Genomic DNA, 19,421 nt, shown 5'->3' on the forward strand with positions numbered 1-19,421 from the left:
CTGTTTAGAATATGAAGTGAAAATTGACATGAAGTAAGGAATAGGAACTTAAATAATTTAAATAAACTTTACATTTAAAAATTACCAATATTAGTTATTTTAGGATTGCAGAGTTATTTGGGCTACCGATTTTTAGGATTATGCAATTCTTGCTCGTTTTTATTGTGCAAAATGAAGGGCATCTCTAAAAAAGCCACTGTCTTACTTGACAGCTCTGGAGCCTCCCAGCTAAATTGCCTGGGATTTATACAAGATAAAATTACAGTGTGTGCAACAAACGACTCGTATCAGATGACACGAGAAAAAATGACCCAGGCAGAGGAGGAATCCCGCAACCGAAGCACAAAAGTTATCAAACCCGGTGGACCATATGTAGGTTTGTATAGATATCTTTCTCCTTCTTACTGATTGATTGGAATAATTCAGGATCGCTGTAGGTAAATACTGGTAATATTAACTTAATGAAAACCCAGAAATTAGTTTTCAGAACATTTGAATAACATGGTCAAAAGTCATTGGTTCTCTTCACACTGCTGGTAAATTAAACAGATTGAAAAGTTTTATGTCTTACATAAATCCTGAATCCTCTGTTGGCTATTTGTTATTGTTTTACAATTATGGGATCTGTCAAGTTACTTTACTATGAGGTTCTAATAATGGTACCGTTGTGTTTTCTTTGTCACTGGATGATGTAATTTCAATGATGGATGATATGATTCTTGTTCTACACTTTTGTAGAGTTATATTTACAGTAAAATCTATTAGTAGAATTTATGGCTCTTCTATTTGTAGAATCAGAGGATCTTCACACAACAAGGAATTTTTATTGCAAAAGTATAAAATGTGCTTATAGCAAAGCACTAGGGTAATGCCTTAATTGTGATGCTGTTTATGGATCCTCATCCTCATCTATCCATTAATTAAGAGCCTCCCCCAGCCCCATCATCTTTATCATCAGCTCATTCAAATATCAATCAGACTGAAGGGAAGTTAAGACCAGAGCAGCAAGATGAGTCTGTCCTTTATGAGCAGTGACCCTAATGATTTTAAAGAGTCAATTCACAGTGACTATTAACAGTGACAAAGAGAATTATCAAGATCAATGATGTGCTCTTTGAGGCCTTGGTCAGTTTAATGACATGAGTCACTGGATGGTAAATGATGAAAGGATATTAATTTAGAAACATAAATGCTTACAAAAACGGTCTCTTGAATAACCAAACTCCTTAATCAATATCTTTCCATAGTGTGGTACACTTGTTCCATATTTTACCATTGCGGACCCTGCTATAATACATTCAGCTTTGAGAAGCTCCACTGGTGTCTTTAATAAGTTTTTCTTTGGATCGAAGCCAGTGCTCATGGGACTTGGTGCTTAGCTTAGATACATTTAGTTTGGTTTAACAACAATTCATGGTTTCCCCAGGTATCTGTACCCATGGGGTCCAGTTCTCTACCCAGTAAGTTACCAGCAATGAGATTTTTCACCTTTCCTTTCCTACTGAGTGAGGTTGAGGTAACAACTTCCAACCTCCTTTCTCTTTCCTTTATTCTCACAAGTAACTTCATTAACTTTCTGTGCTAATAAGCTAAATTTCAAATTGTTTCTAAAATGTACAATATCTGCCACACTTAAAATTAAAGTACAAACTATGAATTTGCTGTCCCTGTTACTTGAAAAGAGCTTTTTTACTCTGTCTCAAAAGGTATGAGAATTTTAAAACTTGCAGGATGTCTTACAGGCACTATAAATAACATATATACATTTTTGAGAGTGACCACATAAAATTTGAAGTTATCAGAGTTGAAATGTGGACCGTATTTCATCTGTGCTGTTCTGAGAGCAGGCCGCCCCGTCCCACACATCTGTATCCTGCCCCATGGTTCCCTACAGTCACCTCTGCCAGCCTGAGTGTTCTGGTTAGCCTTCTGTGTGCTGTGTCCTCAGTGCCCCAGCTGCTCACTCGCACAGCACAGTGTCCTCTTGGCTCTTAAATCTTGTTATTAATCTCCTCAGCCTTTTATTCTGTAGGTCAAATAAACCTAGCTCCTTTTTACTTTCTTACTATGGCATATATCCCACTCCTTTAATTATTTTTATTGCCCTCCTCTGGACTGCCTCCAATTCACCTCAGAATTCAAAGCTTGACACTTTACTCATAAGAAAAGTCTGATCAAATCTGAATAGAGAGAGCAAGATTAGTGGTGTGATTGGCATTTCTGTTGTCTGTTTTTTAATTTTTTTACTCTTCTTTGTTATGACAAAGTTTGTTATGGTGTAATTTTTCTTTTAACCTTACCTATTGCCCATCCTTTAACATGCTTCTTTCCTTCACTTTGTAACTCCTTGCTTTTTTCAGTGTCTTAAAACTGATTCATTCACTTCTTTCAAATGCTAGGCAGTCACCCCTCAATACTAGTATTACCCAGCACTTACTGAGTGTTTCCTATGTGTAGGCACTGGTCAGCATGATACATACAGTTACTTGTCTAAATCTCACAATCACATTATAGGTTATGATTATCTCTCCATTTTACTTATGAAGTTGCTGTCTCAGCAAAGAGCAGATGATATGGGTTTGGCCTCATTAACAAGTTGTGTCATGACAATAGGAGATACCTCTTTAGTTCATAATTGAATATATCACATAAAATGATACCAAAAGCTCACCTATGCTAGCTTAGAAGTACCTGTAGAACATAATTTCCTTCAACAATCAGTGCCAGCCTGGGTAGAGGACAAATGGGAATAATGCTGCTCTCACTGTGGGGTTGTGGTAGCAAAATGCCAGGAAAGGCCTCTAACAATTGGACCAGGGCAAGCCAGTTCAACAGGATGAAGACTGTGCTACTAGGGGTCACTCAGCCTAGTCACCCAGGAATATGAGCCTGTGTAAGCCTTTTGTGGGCTGGAAAAAAAAAATCCAATTTTGCCTGGAGAGGAGCAAAAGAGGCTTTAACCTAGAAACCATTATTCCACTTCTAGTCATAGCATTTTATATCAGTGGTGGACGTTGTTATAATCATTCCCTTTGGTAAAAAAAGAAAAAATCACTAATCACAACTGCTTCCAGCCTACCAGTATCTTAAATCTGCTCACTGACTTCTACCTAAATTCTGAAATGTTATTGAATTGCATATTTTAATACATGGCAGTGTTTATTTAGGTCTATAAAATAATGCAACCAACCTAATTTCAAGGACTCTCTTTCCAATTTTCCTAACTTATGCCCCTATCCACTTACCTTTGATGAATTAGTACACGTTTGTGACCTTTGACAAATCATTTAACATCCATGGATCTTCGTTTTCTCAAATAATTAGAGTATTTGAACTAGATAACATCTAAGGCCCTTTGTAGTTTTCACGTTTTGTGACTGTTGGGTATTTTCATTTTGATAGCCAACTTCTTGAAGAAGTGGTTACAAATGCCAGATGGTGGAGATGGCTTTTAAAGCAATGGATTATGTATTTAACCATGGCAGAGTCACAGCATCATCACAGTCCTGCGCTCTGTGTAAAGCCTCAGGGCAGCGTTGCCAGGGCTGCTGGTCAGGCTGCACAGATGAGAAAAACAGCTGCAGAAGACACTGCAGTCCCTGCTGTCTTCCTGATGGGCTGGCATAACACATTCCATTCCAATTGTTTACGCAGAGCCCTTAGACAGGGGTAAATACTTTTACCATCTCATATTAAATGGAGAAGCTAGAAGTGGACTCTCCTTGTTATGAAACAATGGTTCAGAAATAGTCCCAGATTACCCAACTCTGGCAGACCCACTGCTGCTGTTTATATAAGGTGCCCAGGGAATTGATTAGCAGTTGGGTCTGGGAAGAGAATTAGGTTCTCCCACAGGCTTTATTAAGAGGGCTTTTCTGAGGCAAATGTAAAAAATAAAAATAAAGCCTTTCTTCTGCCCACTTTGAACCTGACGTTTTCCTGCTTTACATTTTTCTTTAGCATCTCAGTCTGTAACTACTTCCAGCACTGATGTTTTCATCATCTATAACCTGTCTGTCTTTAACCCAAGGACTCCTTCCTGGTTGAATAGGCACACATTGATGGGGAGACAGCAACAAGCGATCTTTGTGTGAAACTTTGTGGCCCAGTGTGCCTGAATGGTTCTTAAGAAATGGGTTACCCTATAAATGACTGTTTAAAACAAAATGAGATACAAGTGAAGTGAATATATTAGGAGTAATAGATCCATGAACCAGTGACAGCCTAACATTAGGCCCCAGGTGAGCCTCCAACACTGTCATATCTTTGACCAGATTCAAGTTTCTTGTCAAGTGTCATTCTTATGCCCTCTTAAAGTCAAAGTGGGCCTCCCTTATTGTCTGCCCCATGCCTACTTCAGAGAGGTGTGGGGGTAAATTTAGGAGACCGTGGGGCTCTCCTAAGACTGAGGATCAGAGGTGGGTCAGACCTACAGAAGAGGTACAGCAGCCTGGAACACGGTAGTAGTACTGTCACTTTCTTTTTTTATTTTCGATTTGCCTTGCTGGATTGAATCCATTCTAAATGACCAGTCATAGTGTGTGTGAGCTTAGCTAAAAGACATTCTCTGTCCATCCCCCTCCATAGAGAAGGGTGTCGGGGAGAGCTCCGCAGTCAGCTTGGTTTGGCAAGTGTGGAAAAAGGTTTCAAGGGAGAGGGGAGTGTGGAATACATAGCATTTCCTAAACTTTTGTGATCCTTTTGTCCTCCACCACAAATTGCTATTAAGATTTCAAGGAATGCTACTGTTGCAACTGAGAAGTGGTGGATTGGAAGGTATGCATTAGCCACATTAGAAATTTCAGTGTGTCTTCAGACTCTGACAGCCTGGTGATATGGGAAAATACAGGCCACATGATTCCTGCTCCTCTGCTATCTACTTGCTGTCTTGCTGCCTTTCATTGTGACACTTTGCTAGTCATTTCATTTTGCTAGTCATCAAATACTGATTCAAGGTTTGCTAATGGGCAGAGCAGCCCCAGCCATTGCCCATGTGGAGCTTGCCACCTAACAAGGAGTAACAGATATTTATTCATAAAACCATTCAAAAAAAAAAGTATTTATTCATAAAACCTTTCCCACAGAGAAGTAGGAAAACTTGAGTATTAATCACAGAACCTTCCAAGTGCAAAGGGAATACTTTCCATTTGAGCTTATCCTATTGAAAGCCTCAGTTTTCTCATCTGTGAAGTGGGACTGATGCCTACCTCATCAGGTTAGTGTGAGGCTTAATGTGTGTAAAGCTCTTTGCACAGTGCCCTCCACCCTATAATTGGTATATGGTCAATATAGTTCCCTGCCCATCTGACATTGTTCTATCTCTAAATTAAGAAAAACACAGAAACCAGATCTGAATCTACCTCCAAAACTCTACTTGTACCTAATTTTAATAGTTTTTCTTATCACTGGGTAGTGTCCCTTTAATGTTGAGTTCCTTTGTTGTTCAATGCTTTGATCTGATATTTATAACTGGTTATGTCCAGATAGTAAAGAATACAAGAGCAGGAGAGACCATTCACCCTTTCTCCTTTACTCTAGGTAGGATTGTGTCAAACAAACTGCCCCTCTGGCCAGGCCTTGGAAGCCCAGCAAGGAAAAAATTACTATTCAGTGAAGCTCCTGCCAGTTAAGCTGTTTTCACCCCAGATGGTGGCGCTTACAAGAGGCTGCTTTTACATACCCATTGTTTCTAGTTCCTAGTCTCATCCCCAGTGCAGTCACCGCATTGTATGTCATTACCAGTTCTCCCTTTTTACCCAGAGGGGATGGAGTTAGGGGCTAAGAATATACTTAATGAGCTCCAAGATTCCACCACAAAAATAGTAAAATGAGGGTCTTACGCAGTTTCATTTTAATTTCAGTTTCTCCAGCAAGGAATAGTTATCAAGTGTTGCCGGTGACGAGCATGTCCTGATGGCTTTACACACCCACACAGTACTCAGGCCACTTCAGCCCACAGTATATTTTAGAAGTAGCCACCTGCCAAACATTTGTCATCATTAAGTCTAAGCAGTGAGTGGGTTAATTACATGAATGGTACTGGTCTGCGTGAGAGTGGTGTGAAGCCTCCTTGTTACTATTTCCCATTCCTCTAACTCACCCATGTGGTCTCAGCCCTGCAAATGAGGGATCTGAGTGTCTGGCCCTCTGAGACTGATTGGTTGGTTTTGTTTATGCTTTTTGACTCCCAGTATTTGCTGTGGCCTCCTGAAAATGAATACCACTAGTGGATGCCCTTGTGAATACTGACCCCAATTTATGACTGACTCCCCTCTCTGTGACTTCTGAACCTGCGAAATTAAGTAATGTTCACCCAAGAGTGTGTTCTCAGTGAGATGCAACAGGAATTTCTCACTTGTCACATATTCACTGTATTCATGTCTGCCAAAGAAATGACATACATTATGTAAAGTTCTGTAAATAGCACAGGTGAAAGTGAGCATGGAAATTACTTTATTTCCACTTAACATCAAATGCCTACAACCTTAAGATTTCCAGTCCGTTGCTATTGTGTGTGTCACCAATTATTATCCACGTATAGCGAAGTAGACAAAATACTTCTGTAATAATATAGGGATCCCAGTAAATGATTCCTTCAAAAAATTCTAAATCCATATTTTAGGCCATTTATTCAGAACATAAAAACTGAAATAAAGTGGTGTGTTCCCTCCATAAATGAAGAGGTACCTAAATCAGAGTTATGGGAACTGAGATGCTGTTATCTTAATCACCTACAAATGTGTAACAATGTCCTTTCCACTGGACTTTAGGGAAAAGAGTGCAAATTCGGAAAGCACCACAAGCTGTTTCGGATGCAGTGCCTGAGAGGAAAAGGTCAACCCCCATGAACCCTGCAAATACAATTCGAAAGACACATGGCAGCAGCAGTGTTTCTCAGCGGCCATATAGGGACAGGGTGATTCACTTACTGGCACTGAAAGCCTACAAGAAACCAGAGCTGCTGGCTCGGCTGCAGAAAGACGGTGTCAATCAAAAAGATAAGAACTCTCTCGGAGCAATTCTCCAACAGGTGAGGATGGCTGAGGGATGATCCTTCCGTTTACCTTCTTATTGAGAAAGTTCATTTAAGAAGGCTTGTGGTGGTGGTATCATTGAGATAGAGAAGTTACAGGATCATTTTGATTGTTCATATATGAAATATAACTCCTGACTATTAAGTTATATCATCTTGTTTTAAACATTTAATTAAAAACTAGTTGAAATGTAGGCATTTATATGAGGTTTTATAAGTTAGAGGTTTCTGAATTATTAACAAGAAATTTTAAGTTTTGAGTCATTATCTCCATTTGGATTAAATTTTTGCCCTGAAATTCCATAAAAAAAGTAAGCAAGAAGTTTTTGATGTCTATTTTTACTCTTGAATCACTTAAACTATTGCCTCAATATTTTTTGGTTTATATAGGTGAAGTTTTACAGGAATTTCTACCAATTTTTGGTTGGTATAAGCAAGAATACTTTTACCTACTAAACAGTTTAGAATGTGTCTTGTCTTGCATACACTTTGCTGCCCATATTACTCTGCCTTTCACTACCATTGGGTTTGCTGAGATCCGTCACTTGTCTTCAGTAAAGGGTATGAATGTGTGAAGTATTACTTCTGATTAGTTTCCTTATGCTCACAAGCTTAAGTATAAAAGTAGGTCATTAATTTTGCTAAAGTCAGTGCTTTGTCAGACTTTAACTTCCTATATTTGTCATGCTGGCTTGGGTCATAAATATTGATTAACATTCAAATCCATACCATAAATGGTAGTCCATCTGTTTTTTTTCTAAAACAGTAACATGTCCAATTGTTCAGAAAAAACTACGGGTTTTCATCTATTATTCAAAAACTAACACTTTCAAATTTAGTTTTTCATCTGTTTTCTCTGACATTCAAGACATGATACTAAATGTTATGAAAAAGTAAAACCATAATCTCCAGTTCTGGGTTAACCAATCCCCAAGGTAGTGCAGACAGTCTCAAGGATCTTATTAAATCATTTGAGCACTTTTTGGAAACACGTAATATAAATCCATATGTCACATAGCAGTTTTTAAGAGCTCAGAAGACAGGATGAAAGAAATGATGAGGGTGTGTGTGTGCAATTTTTTTATTGGGGAAAGGGGAAGGTTCAGGTTACAAGTCACAAAACATTTGGTGACTGAATCTCTCGAAAGGTTGTAAATTACCTCCTAGGTTAGCAGTTGAGAGGGCAAAATGATGGGAGAAGCAGTTCACTCAAGGCTGCTTATTGATATATGTCAGTATATCATATACCTGATTATGTATATGACTACAGATATGAATATTTTTAAATGTATGTGTACATAACTCCTGACCAAGTAGAACAGGAGTGTCATTAGTATTCATGATTTAGTAGAATCTAGAGAAGAGTCTCATCCTAGTTGCATGTTAGAACTCCCTAAGGAGCATTTAAAAAATTCTGGTGCCTGGATTCCACTCCAGACCAACTAACTGGAGCAACTGAATGAATATTGAGCCATTGACTGAGACGGGGAGGGATGAAAAAGGAACAGGTGTATGTAAGGAAGTCAGGAATTCTGTCTTAAATACATTCTATTTGAACGATGCTATTTGGCATATCCAAATGGAGATAGATGTTCAATAGGGTCTAGTATCCAGAAGACAGTTGGAGCTGGAATTAAAGTAGGAGATAACACCATATAGATTGGGTTTTGAAGACCTTAGAGCTGAGTGAAACAATATTAGGAGATGAGGATAATGAAGAAAACAAGGCAGGTACTAAGCACTCAGCATACAGAAGAAGGGTAAAGGATACTTAAGAAAAAAAGATCTGTGGGAGGAGGAAGAAAGCAGAAGACAGTCCTATTACAGAAGCCTAAAGAAGTATTGTTAGTATGTGTAGTGCTAGGGATAATAGGAAATTTAACAATTGTATTTATTCCATTTTAAGGATCTGGTTGTATCTCATGTTAATTTATTTGCAAGTTTGAATTTTAAGATAAGCCTACCATTTTCTAATTTATAACAACATGAGTGTTAGATTAGTGCAGGCATACCTCATTTTATTGTACTTCAAAGATAATGCATTTTTTACAAATTGAAGATTTGTGGCAACCCTGCATCTAGCAAGTCTGTTGGCACCATTTTCCCAATAGCATCTGCTCACTTCATGTTTTTGTGTTACATTTTGTTAACTGCAATATTTCAAACTTTTTCATTTTTATTATTGTTACAGTTTCAGTGATCTTTGATGTTACCATTGTAATTATTTCAGAGCACCACAAAGCATACCCATGTAAGATAACAAACAATGTTGATAATGTGTATATTCTGATTGCTCCACCAGCCAGCCATTCGCTTTCTCTCTTCCTTTCCTCAGGCCTCCCTATTCCCTGAGATACAATATTGAAATTAGGCCAATTAGTAACCTTGGGGGGCCTATAAGTGTTCAAGTGAAAAAAAAAAGAGTTACATGGCTCTCACTTTAAATCAAAAATTAGAAATGATTGAGTTTAGTGAGGAAGGTATGTCAAAAGCTGAGACAGGCCAAAAGATTGGCCTCTTGTGCCAAATGGTTAACAAAATTTGTGAATGCAAAAGAAAAGTTCTTGAAGGAAATGAAAAGTGAACACACTGGTGATAAGAAAGCGAAACAGCCTTCTTGCTGATAACAAAGTTTTAGTGGCCTGGCCACAACATTCCCTTAATCCAGGGCCTAATCCCGAGCAAGGCCCTAACTCTCTTCAATTCTAGGAAGGCTGAGAGAGGTGAGGAAGCTGCAGAAGAAAAGCTAACATCATAAGGTTTAAGGAAGGAGGCCCTCTCTATAACATACAAGTGTAAGGCGAAGCAGCAAGTGTTGATGTAGAAGCTGTAACGAGTCATCCATAAGATCTAATTCATTAAGGTGGCTGCACTAAACACATTTTCAATATAGATGAAATAGTCTTCTGGAAGAAAATGCAATCTAGGACTTTCATAGCTAGAGGGAAGTCAAGTTGGCCTCATAACTTCCAAGGATAGGCTGACTCTCTTGTTAGGGGCTAATGCAGCTGGTGACTTAAAGTTGAAGCTAGTGCTCAGTGACCATTCTGGAAATCCTGGGGAGCTTAAGAATTATGCTAAATCTACTCTGCCTATACTCTGTAAATGGAAAAATAAAGCCTAGATAACAGTACATCTGTTTGCAGCATGTTTTACTAAATATTTTAAGCCCACTGTTTAAAGACCTACAACTGAGAAAAAAGATTCCTTTTAAAATATTGCTGCTCATGGACAATGCACCTGGTCACCCAAGAGCTCTGGTGGAGATGGACAAGATGAATGTTGTTTTCATGCTTGCTAAAACAACATCCATTCTGCAGCCCATGGATCAAGGAGTAATTTCAACTTTACAGTCTTATTATCATAAGGCTGTATCTGCCATAGATGGTGATTCCTCTGATGGGTCTGGGAAAAGTAAATTGAAAACCCTCTGAAAAGGATTCACCATCCTAGATGCCATTAAGAACATTTGGGATTCATGGGACGAGGTCAAAATATCAACATAAATACGAGTTTGGGAGAAGTTGATTCTAACTTGCATGGATGAGTTGGGGGGATTCAAGACTTCAGTGGAGGAAGTAACTGCAGTTGTGTTGGAAATAAGAGGACTAGAATTAGAAATGGAGCCTGAAGATGTGACTGAATGGCTGCAATCTCGTGATAAAACTAATGGATAAGGAGTTGCTTCTTATGGATGAGCAAGGAAAGTGGTTTCTTGAAATGGAATCTATTCTTCGTGAAGATAGTGTGAAGATTGTTGAAATGACAACAGAGGTTTAGAATATTCCATAAACTTAGTTGATAAAGCAGCAGCAGGGTTTTAGAGAAATGTTGAAATAATTTCTTCTGTGGGTGAAATGCTACCAAACAGCATCACACGCTACAGAGAAATCATTTGCAAAAGGAAGAGTCATTTGATGAGGCAAACTCCATTGTTGTCTTATTTTAAGAAATTGCCACAGCCACCCCAGCCTTCAGGAACCACCATGCTGACTGGTTAGCAGCCAGCAACATCGAGGCAGGACGCTCCACCAGCAAAAAATTAGGACTTGCTGAAAACCCAAATGATAGCATTTTTTTAACAATAAAGTATTTTTTAATTTAAAAAAGTACTTGTTTTTAGACATAATGCTGTTTCACCCTTAATAGACTATAGTGTAGTATAAATATAACTTTTACATGTATTAGGAATGCAAGAAATTCATTTGACCCGCTTTATTATGATACTCACTTTATTTTTATTGCAGTGGTCTTAAACAAAACCTGCATTACCTCTGAGGTACACTGTATTCAGCTGAGCTGTGACAAAAGCATACCCTATCACAATATTTTGATAGTACTTTTAAAAACACAGAAAGAAGTCAACGTATTAGAGTGTCCCAGTAGGAAACAACAGGTCCAATACCTTTCTGGTAGTCTTAAAAATAACTCTTGGTTTAGCACCTAAATCTGTATATTTGTGTTGTTAATAGAATATAGGCCTGGACACTAGGAATTGTAGTCAAGGTATAAGGAAAGATGATACTTGGGAATAAACTGATTAATAACAGTAATTTCATGGTTATTTTGGTTTATTTTTCCTTTTTTTTTGGTTTTGGGGAATTTCAAGGACTTTGAATAGTGGTTCTTCAAACTGGCAGCTACAAGGAGCAATCTTAGCAATCCAAGAAAGTGACAGAGGAGGTTATCAGAATTGATATTATTTATGGCGATAATTTCTGTTAATTACTGAAGGGAAAGTTTATAACCCAACATTTGGGCACTGTTTAGTTTCTACTTAATACAGGTGATCAAGGATTTTTACTGTGACTCAAAAGTAATGAAGTTAATGGCCAGAAGCAAATAATTGAAGTTATTAACATAATTGTTTGGGCTCCTTTGACTAGAAAAAATTGATTTAAAAAAATCTTATTCCATTTTTTGCCTAATGTGAGCTTACTATTTTATTAGAACTATAACATGCATGGCCATTCAGGGGAAAAAGTTTTGACTGTGTGTGTAAAGTTGTAATTCCCAAAATGAAATTGAATAGCACTTTTTGAGATATGGCATATGCAAAAACCAGCAGTCTCTTTGGGACCAATTGGTATATTTTAAGTATAAATCCAAATAGTTGCCTGTTTCAGCTTAGAAAACAGCAAAAATATCTAATGGTCTGCTTTCATATCATGTACCAGGTAGCTAATCTGAATCCTAAGGACCTCTCATATACCTTAAAGGATTATGTTTTTAAAGAGCTTCAAAGAGACTGGCCTGGATATAATGAAATAGACAGACGGTCGCTAGAATCAGTGCTTTCAAAGTAAGTTCTTTTATTTTTCTTTATAAAAATGATGTCAATAAGTAATTATTTTAGTCATTGTTATTTTGGTATTGAGATGAGAAAAGAGAAGCAAGGGGTAAGCTTTCTATTATGAATATTTGAAAATTCTCTCCATAACTGGAACATATGTGTCCTCTACAGAAAACTAAATCCATCTCAGAATGCTGCCAGCACCAGCCATTCAGCATCTCCTGTATGTTCTAGTAGAGATGCTGCATCTTCTTCTCCTCAGGTATTTCATAAACTTATCTAGTCATAGCCCTGAAGTGGACCTTCAAGGCCATCTAGTTCAGGTTGTCTGACTTACACATGAGAGAAATGAGGCCCAGAGAAGCTGCATAGCTTGCCTACCCAGATCCACACAGCTAGTTCATGGCAGAGCTCAGCCTAGAATTCAGGTCCCAGCTCCCAGCCCTACTCTTATCCTCTACACAGCACTGCTTGGCAAAGTACTTTAATGTCTCCCCTTCTGTTCCATTTTTAAAGTTTACAGTTTATCATATTATCTACTTTTCCATTTGGTCACTAACTAGAAGACTTGTCCAGTCCATTATCCAGTCTCAGGTTATATAGAAAATTGAAGTATTTAATTTCATCTGAAACATGTTCCAGAAAATATGCTCGGGGGAAAATGTTTTTAAAATAAGCAAATAAACAAGTCTGCCATTTTCATACATGTTTTCATAAAGCACTTTTTGAGTAGATCTCAATCAGAATATTCCAGTTAGACTCCATTTCAGCTTAGACTTTCCCCCAAGATATTCAGCCCATCCCTGGTAAAGGTGGGGAGATCTGGGCAGCATTAGGGTTCAAGCCCTCTGGTTCTCAGATGACCCCTCTAGCCTGAGCTCTGTCAGTTTTCCAGGGTGATAGGTGCTCCTCTCTCTGGACCCTTCTCCCAAGGATTAGGGAGATAGAACAGATTTGTGGAAAACAGTAAGCATACTCTGGGCAAAGGCTATTCACATGTCAGAACATGTTAGAAACCTATTGTGAGGAACAAAGTGAAGCAATTCTGTCCTTGCATGTACTTTGTCAATAGAAGCCTCGCTTTCCATCCCACCCACTATGAAGCAAGCCACTTATACTCTCATCTAATTATATACTGGTGCCAAATCCATGGTGCTAAATTGAAAACAGAATAGAGTAATGGGGTAATTATTATGTTCTTTCAAGCTGAAGTTTAAGCCACAGTATTACATTGAATTTATGCTTTGTACTTTTCAACTGTCTGAATTTTTAATTGAAATACTATTATTGTTCCTGGATGAGCTAGTATTAGCATTAATTTAAAAATTTTTGAAACAGAAATTCCATGTCATTTTTATGGACCAGTTATTAAGATTTATCTTTAATCCAGTGGAAAGATATATTTAGGGGATGAGGGGAAGAATTGAAGAGAATTTCAGCAATGATAGATACTTAGGGAAATTACTCTAAAGTTGCTAGATGTTCCCATCTTGAGAGGTGAAATAATAATTGAGAGCCAACATACTCATACCTGGAGCATCTTCGCATATTAGAGAAGATTAAATAAGTGTAGACTTATTGCCCTTTACCTGCTTTTGTTAGTCCTGACAGACTGAAATAGTACAACTGCTTCCTCCTCTCAGTATAACTAGGTCAACCATGACCAACAGAGAAAGGAGGCCTCCTCTACTTAATACTCTCCTGAGTGGTATAATCCATATAAATTAGCATAGTCTTTCCAAGAATTTAGTGTGGGGCTGTATGAACAGAAGGAATAAGTACTCCAAGAAACGTATTTACCAAATTCTGCCTTTTCATATCAAATGTGTTTCCCTTTTGTTTTTGTGGATTGCTTGGTTTTGCTTAATGGAAAATGTTAACACCAGTGATAAACTTAAGTATGAATAAAATTATTCAGTTGTTCATATGGTAACCAATGATGCATGTACTGAATTTTAGTGCAGACTGGCTCATTTTTTTCTGTTCCCGCCCCCCCCCAGAAACGGCTTTTAGATACAGATTTCATTGATCCTTTAATGAACAAAAAAGCTCGAATATCTCACCTGACAAGTAGAGTGCCACCAACATTAAATGGTCACTTGAATCCCACCAGTGAAAAATCTGCTGCAGGCCTCCCGCTGCCCCCTGCAGCTGCGGCCATCCCTACGCCTTCACCGCTGCCTTCAACCCACCTGCCTGTCTCCAACCCTCCTCGGACTGTAAATTCTAACTCCAACTCCCCTAGCACCCCAGAAGGTCGGGGGACTCAAGACCTACCTGTTGACAGTTTTAGTCAAAAAAATAGTATCTTTGAGGACCAGCAAGACAAATATACCTCTAGGACTTCTCTGGAAACCTTACCCCCTGGTTCAGTTCTACTAAAGTGTCCAAAGCCTATGGAAGAAAACCATTCAATGTCTCACAAAAAGTCCAAAAAGAAGTCTAAAAAACACAAGGAAAAGGACCAAATTAAAAAGCATGACATTGAAATGACTGAGGAAAAGGAAGAGGACCTTGGAAGAGAAGAGGAAATTGCCACACTGAACAACTCCAGTCTGGATTCCAATGAAGGTATTTTACATTTGTGAAAACTGACTATACTCATTAAATGTGTAGAGTGGACTATCATGAGTGTGAAATTATGCCATTTATAATTAGTAATGTTGTTCTATAAAACTACCTTGTGTTTAGTTATTAATCTTAGCATTGTGCTTTTGAGCAGATTTTTTCTTGCATATTACAGCAGCCATTTTCAGTCTCTTTTTAGCCAACTATTAAACATGGTTTCTGTATTTGTCAATGAGATGGTGACATTTAAATATGACCCTGTCATCCTCCAGAGACCCCCTTTTAGAAGGTGGACTTTGTTGCTCTTTTCCGTAACTGCCCCAGTATTCTGTGATCTCAGCATGACCTATTATATACTGTTCTTGAACTGATTTAGCCAGACACACAATTAGCAATAAAAATATTCATTTCCTTCTTTGCCAAAGAAACAAGGTCACTCCTGCTTTAATTAATAATAGCACAGGGAAATGTCAAGTTCTTTATAAAACAGTCAACGTAAGATTACATATACAGAACTGTAACATCACCTTCATTCAGAATGAAAGCAATTTGGTGGAAGGCAATTAGCTTGAAAGATCTTAAGAATTTTTTTATTTCAATTTTGAGAACACTGTTTTAGCAAACTAACATCAATTGTTATTAGTAAAATTAGCCATTTTAAGCTTTTGGAAGCTTTAAATGCCAAGTGTATAGAGACCCAAAGAAGGTTAAAATAATGCTTTACCACGAAACAAAAGCTAATCGGTTACATAGACTGCTTCTAGGAGGTGTAGTGATCTTTAAAACCTAATGACAAAATTAGATTTCTCTTGTTTAAAGGGGAAAAAAAAGTTCTCTTCTAAAACTTAAGGCCTTATGACCTTGCATGCCAGCACATAGAATATCCAAAAGCCCGTCATTTTAGCATTGCTGCCAATTTTAAATCCAGCATAACTAAGGCAAAATTCCCTAGGAAAATACTTCTTTAGAAAAGTTAATGAAGAAAGTTTTAGGAGTGTTGGCTTTCTGTAATAGGCCCATAATACTGAAAGTCTGAAATCCTTAGATTTAACTATTTTTACCATATGAGAGTAACTTTGATTGTAGAACAATATGATACAGTGCCTTTATTGACCTGGACCGAGCATATTTCCTGTCAAAGCATATCTGCTGAGATGTTTATATCAGTATGTTACTACATAATGTCCCAAGAGGTTGGTAATAAGGTTTTTCCCTCAAACACTATTACATTTGAATTTGCCAGATCAGGAAAAATCAAGAAGTAATAAAACCTCAGATTGTGTGTCAGTAAGCCAGGTTTGCTGGGTAAAGCCCACTCTCCATATTTACCACCCTCACATCATGGTCCTGAGTCAGAGGCCAGTGCTGGAAGGACCAGATTCCAGTTTGTTGAAACCTACAGCAGAGTGTGAGTGTTCCCAGAGTCAGAGGCCTAGAGAAGCAGACTTAGTCTCTTTGAGTCCCTCACTGAGGATATAGTAGTTTCCAAGCCATTTGAGGTGATCACAGGCTGCTGATAGCTCAAACCCATATCCACTGCATCTGTTGGAACTTATCTGATATCTGTGGCAAAAGGGAAGCCAGGTGACGTGTACTGGATGCCTTTTCCTTTAAGACTCAGGCTGTTGTACAAACAAGCTATTTTACCCAAGCCTGAGTCAAATAGCTATAGATACACGGATATACAGATATAGATATATAGAAATATACACAAACAATAAGCCCACAGAGTCTGCATAATTTGTGTGCTTTGTCCATTAAAATATTGAACCAAGAAATTATCAAATATTCATTTTTGTTTTATATTGAGTGTTTTGCCAGCAGGCAGGAATAGGTTTGAGTTATTAGTTTAATTCTACTTTGAATAATAAAACATTCTAAATAAAAAGTCTAAACACACCACCTCTGGAAATGGTGTGCTCAAACAAATGGAATATGGAACAATTTTACACACTTTCGCTGCATAGTCCTAAATGACTAAGGCTTTATTTACTTATTTGCTCATTTTGTCCTTTTAAAAATGAGATAGTATTATGGGGGACAGAGATTAGAGGAGTGTAAACTGTCATTCAATAGTAACTTACTCTAAATTACTTTAAACTGATGGGGAAACTTCCTACCCAGTTCCACTGTCTGCATCCCAAAAGGGTAGCAGTAAAAATACAGTGACCAAAGCAGTCTGCTACCTGGCTTCATTGTCTCATCTGCCTTGTTTGAATCCTATGAAAAGTATATGTTGATGTAAAATTTGTATCTCTCATTGTCTGGCTGCATCTGCCACCTCAGTCTCTGAATTGCTGGGCAGATGCCACAACTGTTGTTGAAAGAACAGAAGACTGACCTTGGGTTAAGATGGAATTCCTTTATTGTGCAGACGCTGCAGTAGCCAGGCAGCTTTCAATGCCTGGCCTCAGTTCTGCGGGCGCTGGTCATAGGGCCTCTATTGTTCATGTTCAATTGTATTCCTTGCTCGCTGTTGCTTATTGAAATGGAAGAATAGAATTTAAGGAAAAGTGTTCCAGATGTTTCTGACCTATTTTAGAATTATACGCATTTTATAACCATACTGTTTGGTGAATGCTTGAATTTTTTCTTCTTTGTAGGAGTTAAAGAGGGTTACACTGCCTCCATGGAGCCTTCTTCAACAATTGAACTCCCAGATTATTTGATGTAAGTTCAGATGTCTGCAGTGGGAGAGAACTGTTTAATTTTATAAAGTTTGCCAGTTCATTTCCCATAATTGGCAAATCAGAAAAGTAAGAAGTTTCATGAACAGAGTCCGAGAGCCACCCCTGCAATTGAAAGCCTGCCATTAAACCTGCTCCTCCCCAGTTCAGCCTTGCCTGCTTGAGCAGGTTGTATCCTCCCCTGCTCTAAGCCCTGCTCCATGGCCTGTAAGTATAGAGAAACCCACCCTTTGTTCCAGGGCCAGGCTATGCATTTGATTAGGGAAGATTTCAGGGATCTGACTCTTCAAAGCTAACAGTACATCAATGCACAGTCATTCACTTGGGCCCCCCAAAGGGAGAATTTTATTACTGATAAAGTGCTTAAACCTGTGCAGTTAATACAAAGTAGAGATAGATTTTTTTTTTAAACAAAACTCTGCCATCAAATTAATTTTAAGAGGAGAGAACAGTAAAATTTACTCATTTCACATTAGTAATGGCTATAGCATTTTTCTTATTATAACAAGTTGCCAAATTCTGAGCTTGGGACATTTTTGTAACTGGTTATCATAATATTTATAACTTGGACACATAATTCTAGCTTCTTCACAGACTCAAAGTCCTCTGTAGAAGAAAATAATTAAGTTGCAAGAGCCTGGAATTGTGGAGATCAAAAAAGCAAAGATGTATGACTGCAGATAGCTTTGAAAATGAGTAAATGTGTAAAACAGCTTGAATGTAGAGTGGTAAATGGGCTCTAGGCTGTATGAACGTTTTTTTCTCTACGAATAGCATCTCATAGCAGACAAAACGAAGCTATGCTGTTTAGCCCTCCATATCCCATGAAACATTTGTTTCCAGAGTAGAGAACATTTTACACTTAAGATGTGTTACTTCTGCTTAACTGTAAGTGAAAACTGAACTTACTGGAGAATGATAGCCTGTGAAATCATAATGCTGGTTCTCATCTCCTTACTGAAAGGAGCCCAGAAAGCCGTGCTGAGTGCGCCCACATCTGAGGCAGAGTGCCTACCGCCTTAGAGTTGGTGGGGAAGCTCGGAAGCAGCCACCCCTGAGCTGCTGTAGGAAGCGTTCCTTGGGGGACAGTGCTTGGCTCTGCTCATATGGGGTTCACCTCTCCAGCCGCAGACTCCCTTCTTCTCATAAATCTTGAGGAAGTGAGCCCCTTCAGATAACAACTACAGTGCTCTGCTCTCATTTTCTTGTGATGGATTTTGAATTCTCTTTAATAGTAATTATGTGTATTTGCTATATAGGACAAAATCATGTAGGGAGACTGGAAAAGAATTCTAACCTTTTCCTCATGAATTCAGGGTGTTGCTTTGTTTTGTCAAATTACCAATTAATTCTATATGTAAAATTTTGTTTTTAACTTGCTAATCTAAGGATAATTGCTGCACCTGCTTCCATGCATTTCTGTATGTCTGCCATTTTCTAGCTCTTTTAAAAATCATGGAAGTACATAACCTGTGTGATTGTTTAAGCAGAAGTAATTTAATTTTAACCCAAAACCATCTTATATAAATACAGCAAATTTTCTTAAAATGGTAAGAAAGCATGAACTTTCAGAAAAATGACCAAAAATACGGAACTTAAACTTGTTTCATAATAATACCAAAAGGACATACTATACAGCCTTAATGATTAGACTCTGAGTAATTCATACTTCACCACAGTATTCCTAATTTTTATATTATAAGAATACTTCTGTTACTTGTGGTTGTGAATTATCCAAACTGCCGAAATTTCATTCTATCACTGTATTAAGAGCCAACTATAGAACCGTAACAGTCTTTGTTAAAAATAGTGAAACGCTTTTCTTTAAGATGCCAATATA

General features: G+C 38.0%; 1 protein-coding gene across 1 annotated transcript in view; it reads left to right on the plus strand.

The window, feature by feature from the left end:
- ELL2 (elongation factor for RNA polymerase II 2) overlaps window positions 1-19,421 on the plus strand; it is a 67,682-nt gene that overhangs the window by 42,742 nt on the left and 5,519 nt on the right. Inside the window, exons 4-9 of the mRNA XM_037012164.2 lie at window positions 213-376; window positions 6,771-7,030; window positions 12,211-12,335; window positions 12,498-12,588; window positions 14,327-14,897; window positions 17,498-17,564. Of these exons, the coding sequence (XP_036868059.2) occupies window positions 213-376; window positions 6,771-7,030; window positions 12,211-12,335; window positions 12,498-12,588; window positions 14,327-14,897; window positions 17,498-17,564 (1,278 nt within the window). The remainder of the gene's footprint in view (window positions 1-212; window positions 377-6,770; window positions 7,031-12,210; window positions 12,336-12,497; window positions 12,589-14,326; window positions 14,898-17,497; window positions 17,565-19,421) is intronic.

Source organism: Manis javanica, chromosome 1 (assembly GCF_040802235.1).
Source record: "Manis javanica isolate MJ-LG chromosome 1, MJ_LKY, whole genome shotgun sequence".
Taxonomy (NCBI): domain Eukaryota; kingdom Metazoa; phylum Chordata; class Mammalia; order Pholidota; family Manidae; genus Manis; species Manis javanica.